Source organism: Cherax quadricarinatus, chromosome 5, assembly GCF_038502225.1.
Source record: "Cherax quadricarinatus isolate ZL_2023a chromosome 5, ASM3850222v1, whole genome shotgun sequence".
Taxonomy (NCBI): domain Eukaryota; kingdom Metazoa; phylum Arthropoda; class Malacostraca; order Decapoda; family Parastacidae; genus Cherax; species Cherax quadricarinatus.
Window position 1 is genome coordinate 54,453,771 of NC_091296.1, and position 10,191 is coordinate 54,463,961.

The 10,191-nt window shown below is 43.1% G+C and overlaps 1 protein-coding gene across 1 annotated transcript; it reads right to left on the minus strand.

Annotated features, from left to right (window-relative positions):
• Positions 1-7,801: 7,801 nt before the first annotated feature.
• On the minus strand, positions 7,802-9,637 carry LOC128684652 (actin-binding protein WASF2-like). The gene is made up of 2 exons (XM_053770932.2): positions 9,560-9,637; positions 7,802-9,191 (listed from the first exon to the last, which is right to left on the minus strand). The coding sequence occupies exons 1-2, from the start codon at positions 9,566-9,568 to the stop codon at positions 8,808-8,810; spliced, it is 393 nt and encodes a 130-aa protein (XP_053626907.1). The 5' UTR covers positions 9,569-9,637; the 3' UTR covers positions 7,802-8,807.
• Positions 9,638-10,191: the final 554 nt, after the last annotated feature.

Consider the following 10,191-nt stretch of genomic DNA (forward strand, 5'->3'; position numbering starts at 1 on the left):
TGAGGTGGCCTGCTGTGTGTTCCTCTGGTCAAGTAATTTGATTTAAAGCTTCTCGATTACACGAGTTTTAAGGCTGCACATTACTTGTTCACCGCTATTATGGAATACTTTAATTCTGAGTGATTACTTGGAAAGTTAACTCTTAGTATATATACACCGAGAGAAGCAAACATCTCTCGGTGTATACATTCTTGCGATTCTTCGAGGCGTCTTCTTATGCGCCTTTGAGAATGTCTGTTCTCCAGTTCCTCTCGTTGCTTAAACCTTAGAGGTTAGTTACCTTTGATTTATTAGGTTTGAAAGGTATCAACTACACGAGGGTCATTAGGGATGCAAGTCGCCTATACACACCCAGTCAAGACTACTCGAATCTCTTAGCTGGAAGTACAGTGTACTCTTACCTTATATACTGTAAAAGATTTACACCTCTAAGTGTGTACACCTTTTAGCACTAGAGCTTCTCGCTAGTTAAGTTATATCAAGCCTCCTGTCTACTTACTCTGCGCTCATCAATTTAACTTTATATTTATTGGGACCAACACTTGACACAACTTGTTGGATTATACTTACAGTGTGTCTAAATCTTGCAAATTCTTACAGATAACTGTACTGTCTATACTAAGTGTTGCCAAGGCTTCAGGTCTTTTTTATTTGAGAGTCTCAGCTTCTCATCCTCCCTCTTAATCGTCTATCAATTAGTATCACTGGTTCCTGGCCTCTTGGACTCAGTCATATTATTCTTTAAACTGTGTATGTAGTTTGCATTTGCTATTTATCAACCAGATTGTTGTTATAGTTTTGTTTTATTGCCCTAAGACAGAGTAAGTATTTCCTAACATTCCTGAAGCTCATCTGGGTTTTCATGTTACTTTCATGCCCTCTTGGTCTCATTCCTAATTTGTCAAACATTGTCTCCCTATCCATCCTTTAAGGAGGGAGAAGGGGAATGCCTTGATGCTAGTAAAGATCTTTTTGATACAAGGAACAAGGAATACCCTTGTCTTCTTTAGACCAACCCAGACTACTTCCCATTTCCCAGAGCGCTGTGTGATACTTATAAGTATTTAGAGTTTCCCTACCTACCTGGAGTCTAATAATAATAATCTTTATATTGACTGTGTCAATGCCTCTATCATATTAGTAGTGATCTTCGCTGATACTTCACTTTGACAGCAGTCTGACTTCTGGAACTTCTCCAGCTTCTGTGTTACATCAAACACACATGAAAGGAAAAACATTATATTTAATGATATTTCATTGTAGATGGAGGTTTCTCCAGTGAAGAGCTAATCCACGAACCTGCCTATCAAAGCTCACAGAATCAGATCAGGTTAGGTGAAGCAGGTCAGGTCACCCGTAGTGAGCATTTTCGTTTTTATTATGCATAATTATAACATGAGTGATGGGTTGGACAATGTGTACATGGCAGTGTTTTATCTGATAGTGTTGGTGAGGAGGACTGTGGTTGCTTCTAAGCATCTCCTTCTGACCTACACCGTCAATCACTTTCCTTCACCAGCTGGGTCGTATCTAGGGCGTGTGTACCTCACACGGGCTGTCAATAAGAGGGAAATGAAAGAGAAAATGCAATCACTTTAGAGTATGTTTAATGGTAAAGATACATTCCTGGGACATTACTCACACCATTTGGAATAACCAGGTCTCAGAACCAAGACGTTTCAATTAACCGTGTCCTAAATTGACTGTATTTTTTATACTACCTCTCGGTATAATGAACCTTGAATAAAGAGATAAATGCAGAAAAGTGCGATCCTTTATTGACGACGTTTCTTCCACACAGTGGGCGTTATAAAGTCACAAAAAGAACAGAATGAATGATCCGAAGAACGCCTGTGTTTTTTGCCAAAACTCCCACATATCAATATAACTGCAGCAGGCTTACTAGCCCATGCATCAATAACTCTACTCTTTAAACAGAAATGTTTTTCATACTCATTGCTCTCCCATGAATCCATGTATCTAAGGCTGACACTTTAATTGTAGCTGATTCTCTATCATCCATAAACGCTCTCAACTCATTAAGTAGCCAGACAGGTGTGGTAGGATTGTGGAGTTGGAATGCACCTTCTGTGGATTCCATCTCACATTGGTCTTCAGATGCATGATAAAACTGATGAACTGGCTAAGTTATAAACCTTCGTAGATGGAGTAGATTATAATCTTGGCTACTCAGTTAACAGTTTGAGAACAATAATACGAAAAGAACTTCAACTGAACTATATTGACTTAAGACTGAAGGAGACTGACACAAGTCAGTCCACCAGTCATCTTTCTATCATGCAGGAGGAGGCACATAAGCAGACTCGTGCATGTCACTACCGCCCGGCTCCGGCTGGGATCCAAGTATCTTTGGGAGGTTAAATCACCACCACCGCATGTAGACCAAACGAAATGTAAACTTTGCCAGGTGGACAATTGCGTTGTTGTGTACTGGAATGCGATGAAATTAATGAATTTAGAAACAACTTATCCTGAAATGTTTAATATATGTATTTTATCCATGTGGTATATTACAAACCAATCTGGCCTTTGCTTAGTGTAAATAAAGCATTACCACCTGTGTGTGTGAGTATGTATGTGTGTGAGTGTGTGTGTGTGAGTGCGTGTGTGTGTGTGTGTGTGTGGTGTGTGTGTGTGTGTGTGTGTGTGTGTGTGTGTGTGTGTGTGTGTGTGGTGTGTGTGTGTGTGTGTGTGTACTCACCTAATTGTACTCACCTAATTGTGGTTGCAGGGGTCGATACTCAGCTCCTGGCCCCGCCTCTTCACTGATCGCTACTGGGTCCTCTCTCTCTCTGCTTCCTGAACTTTGTCATACCTCTTCTTAAAACTATGTATGGTTCCTGCCTCCACTACTTCACTTACTAGGCTATTCCACTTGCTGACAACTCTATGACTGAAGAAATACTTCCTAACGTTCCTGTGACTCGTCTGAGTCTTCAGCTTCCAGTTGTGACCCCTTGTCCCTGTGTCCCCTCTCTGGAACATCCTATCTCTGTCCACCTTGTCTATTCCCCGCAGTATCTTGTATGTCGTTATCATGTCTCCCCTGACGCTTCTGTCCTCCAGTGTCGTCAGTCCGATTTCCCTCAACCTTTCCTCGTAAGACATTCCCTTGAGCTCTGGGACTAGCCTTGTTGCAAACCTTTGTACTTTCTCTAACTTCTTGACGTGCTTGTGTGTGTGTGTGTGTGTGTGTGTGTGTGTGTGTGTGTGTGTACTCACCTAGTTGTACTCACCTAGTTGAGGTTGCGGGGGTCGAGTCCGAGCTACTGGCCCCGCCTCTTCACTGATCGCTACTAGGTCACTCTCCCTGAGCCGTGAGCTTTATCATACCTCTGCTTAAAGCTATGTATGGATCCTACCTCCACTACATCGCTTCCCAAACTATTCCACTTACTGACTACTCTGTGGCTGAAGAAATACTTCCTAACATCCCTGTGATTCATCTGTGTCTTCAGCTTCCAACTGTGTCCCCTTGTTACTGTGTCCAATCTCTGGAACATCCTGTCTTTGTCCACCTTGTCAATTCCTCTCAGTATTTTGTATGTCGTTATCATGTCCCCCCTATCTCTCCTGTCCTCCAGTGTCGTCAGGTTGATTTCCCTTAACCTCTCCTCGTAGGACATACCTCTTAGCTCTGGGACTAGTCTTGTTGCAAACCTTTGCACTTTCTCTAGTTTCTTCACGTGCTTGGCTAGGTGTGGGTTCCAAACTGGTGCCGCATACTCCAATATGGGCCTAACATACACGGTGTACAGGGTCCTGAATGATTCCTTATTAAGATGTCGGAATGCTGTTCTGAGGTTTGCTAGGCGCCCATATGCTGCAGCAGTTATTTGGTTGATGTGCGCTTCAGGAGATGTGCCTGGTGTTATACTCACCCCAAGATCTTTTTCCTTGAGTGAGGTTTGTAGTCTCTGACCCCCTAGACTGTACTCCGTCTGCGGCCTTCTTTGCCCTTCCCCAATCTTCATGACTTTGCACTTGGTGGGATTGAACTCCAGGAGTCAATTGCTGGACCAGGTCTGCAGCCTGTCCAGATCCCTTTGTAGTTCTGCCTGGTCTTCGATCGAGTGTATTCTTCTCATCAACTTCACGTCATCTGCAAACAGGGACACCTCAGAGTCTATTCCTTCCGTCATGTCGTTCACAAATACCAGAAACAGCACTGGTCCTAGGACTGACCCCTGCGGGACCCCGCTGGTCACAGGTGCCCACTCTGACACCTCGCCACGTACCATGACTCGCTGCTGTCTTCCTGACAAGTATTCCCTGATCCATTGTAGTGCCTTCCCTGTTATCCCTGCTTGGTCCTCCAGTTTTTGCACCAATCTCTTGTGTGGAACTGTGTCAAACGCCTTCTTGCAGTCCAAGAAAATGCAATCCACCCACCCCTCTCTCTATCTTGTCTTACTGCTGTCACCAAGTCATAGAACTCCAGTAGGTTTGTGACACAGGATTTCCCGTCCCTGAAACCATGTTGGCTGCTGTTGATGAGATCATTCCTTTCTAGGTGTTCCACCACTCTTCTCCTGATAATCTTCTCCATGATTTTGCATACTATACATGTCAGTGACACTGGTCTGTAGTTTAATGCTTCATGTCTGTCTCCTTTTTTAAAGATTGGGACTACATTTGCTGTCTTCCATGCCTCAGGCAATCTCCCTGTTTCGATAGATGTATTGAATATTGTTGTTAGGGGTACACATAGCGCCTCTGCTCCCTCTCTCAATACCCATGGGGAGATGTTATCTGGCCCCATTGCCTTTGAGGTATCTAGCTCACTCAGAAGCCTCTTCACTTCTTCCTCGGTTGTGTGCACTGTGTCCAGCACTTGGTGGTGTGCCCCACCTCTCCGTCTTTCTGGAGTCCCTTCTGTCTCCTCTGTGAACACTTCTTTGAATCTCTTGTTGAGTTCTTCACATACTTCACGGTCATTTCTTGTTGTCTCTCCTCCTTCCTTCCTTAGCCTGATTACCTGGTCCTTGACTGTTGTTTTCCTCCTGATGTGGCTGTACAACAGTTTCGGGTCAGATTTGGCTTTCGCTGCTATGTCATTTTCATATTGTCTTTGGGCCTCCCTTCTTATCTGTGCATATTCGTTTCTGGCTCTACGACTGTTCTCCTTATTCTCCTGGGTGTGTGTGTGTGTGTGTGTGTGTGTGTGTGTGTGTGTGTGTGTGTGTGTGTGTGTGTGTGTGTGCGTGTGTGTGTCTCTGTGTGTGTGTCTGTGTGTGTGTCTGTACTCACCTATTTGTACTCACCTATTTGTGGTTGCAGGGGTCGAGTCCTAGCTCCTGGCCCCGCCTCTTCACCGGTTGCTACTAGGCCCTCCCTCTCCCCGCTCCATGAGCTTTATCAAACCTCGTCTTAAAACTGTGTATGGTTCCTGCCTCCACTACGTCATTTTCTAGGCTATTCCACTGCCTTACAACTCTATGACTGAAGAAATACTTCCTACTATCTCTCTGACTCATTTGTGTCTTCAACTTCCAATTGTGGCCTCTTGTTTCTGTGTCCCCTCCCTGGAACATCCTGTCTTTGTCCACCTTGTCTATTCCACGCAGTATTTTGTGTGTGTGTTTGTGTGTGTGTTTGTGTGTGTGTGTGTGTGTGTGTGTGTGTGTGTGTGTGTGTGTGTGTGTATGTGTATTAGTATTCTGTGAAGCACTGTGATGAAGGTCTTCTAACAGTCAAGACATATATAATGGACTTCCACCAGTCTGTTATATGATACTACTTGGTGTCTAAGACAAGAGTTACCATGCAGGAGTCAGTGCTCGAGTCACCGAAGTCCCTTGTTCCTCAAGGTGATCCGCTAATCCCGATATTATTAAAATATGACCTTAATTGGAACTTATCGTGAGACTAATTATTTGCACTTTAGTCCTTTTTTTGTGTGTGTGTGTGTGTGTGTGTGTGTGTGTGTGTGTGTGTGTGTGTGTGTGTGTGTGTGTGTGTGTGTGTGTGTGTGTGTGTGTGTGTGTGTGTGTGTGAGTGTGTGTGTGTTGATAAATAAGTCACATATGCAGCACCTGGGAGTCTTTATTGCCAAAATGTTTCACCTATACAACAGATTTCCTCAGTCGGAGACAAATGAATGTAGCTCTGGAAGTAGCAGAAGTAGTATCGACGTGGTCAGTCCGTCACTCTCGGTTGGAGGTGGTCACACTCAAGCTTAAAGTACAAATGGTTGTTTAATGTTCTCCAGGATAGGTGTCCTGGTACGAGTCTTAGTCTTGCGATGACCCGTCAAGGCAGGTACAGGTATGGGTAGATTCGCAAGAACAGGTCCTGGCCCGGCTCTTTTCCAAGTGGTGACCCGTCTAGGCAGGTGGCCGGACTTTGTATACTAGAGCAGAGGTGAGATGAAGCAGCAGGAGTTGACGTCATAGGCAACGAGTGGAAGCAGGTCATGCTAAACTCTTTAACAAAGAATTTGTAGAAGACTTCCTCAAGTACCAAGATACATTGGTTTTGCGAAACAAACCACGGAACGGCTAGGACTTGAACCCATAGTGAGTGAGTCGTACAACCCCAGGACACTCTGTAAGTAAACCACTGGCTTGATTTTTATAACACACTCGCCCTAAGTTCAAATACCACTCGTTCCGTTGTTTGTGTATCTTTCCCATCGTATAGGAGTTTCATTCCGTTTCATTCCATAATGTACCTCTATATCCGAAAGGGTGATGTATGGGCGGTATTTAGCTTCCCATTATAGCTTTAAGCCATGACTTATGAACGGCCTAACCTCTCTATTATGCTATTTATGCTCGCCATTCTGCCTTTTCTCCTCTCTGTTGTGTCATTCTTTTTGTATTAATTAGAGGAAGTATTTTTAGTTCATTGACGGTTTAATAAGCTTTGTTGAAACAGTTTTGTTACACATGTCATTCACAACCAGGGAATCTCTATTTAAGTTGCAGTGTATTCAGGCAGACTTTCCAGTGGCTTCCCCTCGATAATAGGAAAAATATTCAACGGAAATTTTTAAAACGTGTTTCTATTAGACTGTCGTACTTTTATATAATTTGTGCAATTATTAAGACAAGAAGAAATCTCTAAGAAAACTAAACATAACATAAAGTAGACTTTTAAAAGTGAGCGTCATCATGTAAGACACCAAAGTGGTATTAGCTATAAGGAAACGTTTTGCCCTCCAATCGTCTCATTAATAAATGTTCTAATACATTGTACAACTTAAGTGTTATACTTTGTTTAGTACAGGATCAGTGATATAGACTTGAAGAATTTCTTATAGAAACTAGTATATAACCGCCGTGTCCGCTTGCAGTAGTCCTCCTGGCCCATGCTAGGCACGAATACTCAGTCCATCGATTCTCACTCACGATTATTTTAAGCAACTCTGTGTGGTAATTTCAGTGATGCTAGTTGGCAGTCTCACTACTCTCACTAGCCTACAATTCCAGTGACAGACCACTGGTAAATATTCTGTTTTAAAGTTGAATTTACCCCCTGTGAATGGATATTTTAGGAATTTCTAATAGTTTAACAGTATAAATGAAAGTATGAATAAATTCTGTATGAATCTTTTCAACACAGTAGATTCATGGAAGAAATCGCAATAAAACGCGTGATTGTAAATATGAAAAAAAACACAGTTAAATAAGAAATAAAACCTGTGTTTAAGCACATAAAAGAGCTCAGGTTTTATTTCCTATTTCATTGTGGTATTTTCTCACAATAGATTCATGTATAATACAGCAGGGATATCACAGATTAAAACCCAGACATTCTGTAAATTATATTATTCATTCTACGTTACTACGTACATTTGCTATCTACTGACTAGTATAGGGAAGTACAGAATATTTCAGTAAATGAATACAAAATACAAGTGATATGTATAAGTGGTAAAATATATACCGAAAACATGTAAACAAGAAACAATATTCGTATGCAATTAATGGTATTCTGGTGTAAAAAATTTTTATGTAATCCCTGCAAGTTATGAAGCCACATAAACAAACATAAAGAACTTTTTCTTAGATTTTGGAAAAGTTTCGGTTTTGGGACCGTGTTCGGTTTCCACGACCGAAATGTTGCTATAATAAAATGCCCTAAATGTTTGCTCGTGTGTCTTTAACCACAACTTATTAGATTTCATGGAGAAAATGTTTCGTTTACCAGGAACTTTATAAATTGGTGAAGTTCCTGGTGGATGAAATGTTTTCTAAATCAAATGTCATACACAGCAAGCATATTGCTTCTTTGTTTACGAAAACAAAGGTGAAATGGATCGAATGAAATTTTGTAATTGAGGGAGGTAGGTAGAGGAGACAATTTAGCTTGGGTGAGTTACTCTTTGACACTCATTTGACAGGACCGCAGCACCTCCCTGGATGGTTGTTGTCTACCAGCCTGGTGCCCACACGGGTAATGTAGTGCTAACGAATTGGGAAGATGTCGTTAAACGTCTTCCCGATGTACTGAACATTGTTCAAAGGTTCATAATCTCCTACTGGTCAGACAGTTAGTACACAGTGTTGGTCTTCCTCGAGGAATTCGGGTCATTGACATATTTCACACTTACATCTCTGACACTTTCAAGATTTTGTAATATACTATGTTTTATTTCGTCTTTTTCTTTAGTTTATTTTATACTACGGTCAACAATGTTGATAAATATGATGGATGAATGCAGAGGAAAATGAATAATGAGGAGAAAACAGTTGATCAGGCCCTGATCCACCGGGAGGCCTGCTCATGGACCGGGCCGCGGGGGCGTTGATCCCCGGAATAACCTCCAGGTAACCTCCAGTCTACCGGCCGTAGCCGCCATAGCCGCCATAGCCGCCGTAGTGAGGAGGAGGAGGAGGAGGTGGAGGCGGAGGAGGCGGGGCAGGTTCAGGGGCAGCAGCTTTCTTGCCACCACCTTTCTTGCCCAAGAGTGCTTTCAACAGAGTGCCCAAAAGGCTGACCAACTCATCTCCCTTGCCACCACCTTTCTTCCCGGGAGCCGGCGAAGGCGGGGCAGGTGGAGGAGGTGGGGGAGGCGGGGGAGCGTAGCTGCCATAATGCATTGGAGGGGGAGGTGGAGGAGCTGGGGCACCGTACTGGGGTGGAGGAGCTGGGGCACCGTACTGGGAGTCTGGAGCAGCTAGAACCACAGTCACCACCATGCAGAACAGCAGAAGAAGCCACGTCTGAGGGGAAATACAATCTTTATCTTACACTGCTGTGAATCTCCATCATTCAACTCACCGACCGGAGGGCTCTGTGTGTAGAAACACACCTGGTTGGGCAAGTCTTATTAGGCCGGTGTGGTACAATGGACAACGCACTGGTCTGCTAGTTTTAGAACTGGCTTGACTGGAGTTCGAACCCTCCATTCGGCGAGTTCTTTACAGTCGTGTCATTCATAACACTGTGTTATCCACTATAAACAAGCACATTACTCTTTCTCTTCTGGAATTTTGCTCGTCACAGACGTGTAATGATTATCTCACAAAACAAGAGAAAAAAATCCGTCAACCTTCATATCCAATCCTCAAAAATGCGGTTGTTTACTCACATATTTCATTTTGGAGTGGATCAGAGGTAGCGTGTCCGTTGTGTGCCCTTGTGAGTCGTCCTCAACATATATATATGCACTATCAACCGGGTACCAGATGTCGCAACCAGACAGAGCAGAGAGAGAGCAAGGGACGAACTTTCGGTTCCTGACCTAGACGCACGTCGACCCTTCAGGTTAGACTGCTACTTTTTTTTTTACAGCACGTAAGCCCAAGTATGAATGTTTGTGGTGTGTTCATCTTGTGTCATCCCATCAACTATGGCCCTGCGTATGCTTGTTTTATTTTTAAACTCATCTCTCTTTCGCTCTCTCTCTCTCTCTTTAATCATATATAAATATATATAAATATATATATATATATATATATATATATATATATATATACTGATCTCTGGCCGAAGGAGACTCGAACCTACGAACCTTGGAACAAGGTACGCAGTGCTTTACCATTCTCACCACACTGGACCAATACCTTGGCGCCCAGCTCTCGCTAAACGTTGATCCAAGGCAGCCAGCTTTCAGGGAGAAGGCTTACAGCTTTTCATCTCATTCCCTGCATGCATCGACAAAATAGAGATTTTAACAATGCATGGAATTCACAAGGTTCGAGTCTCCTTCGGCCAAAGATC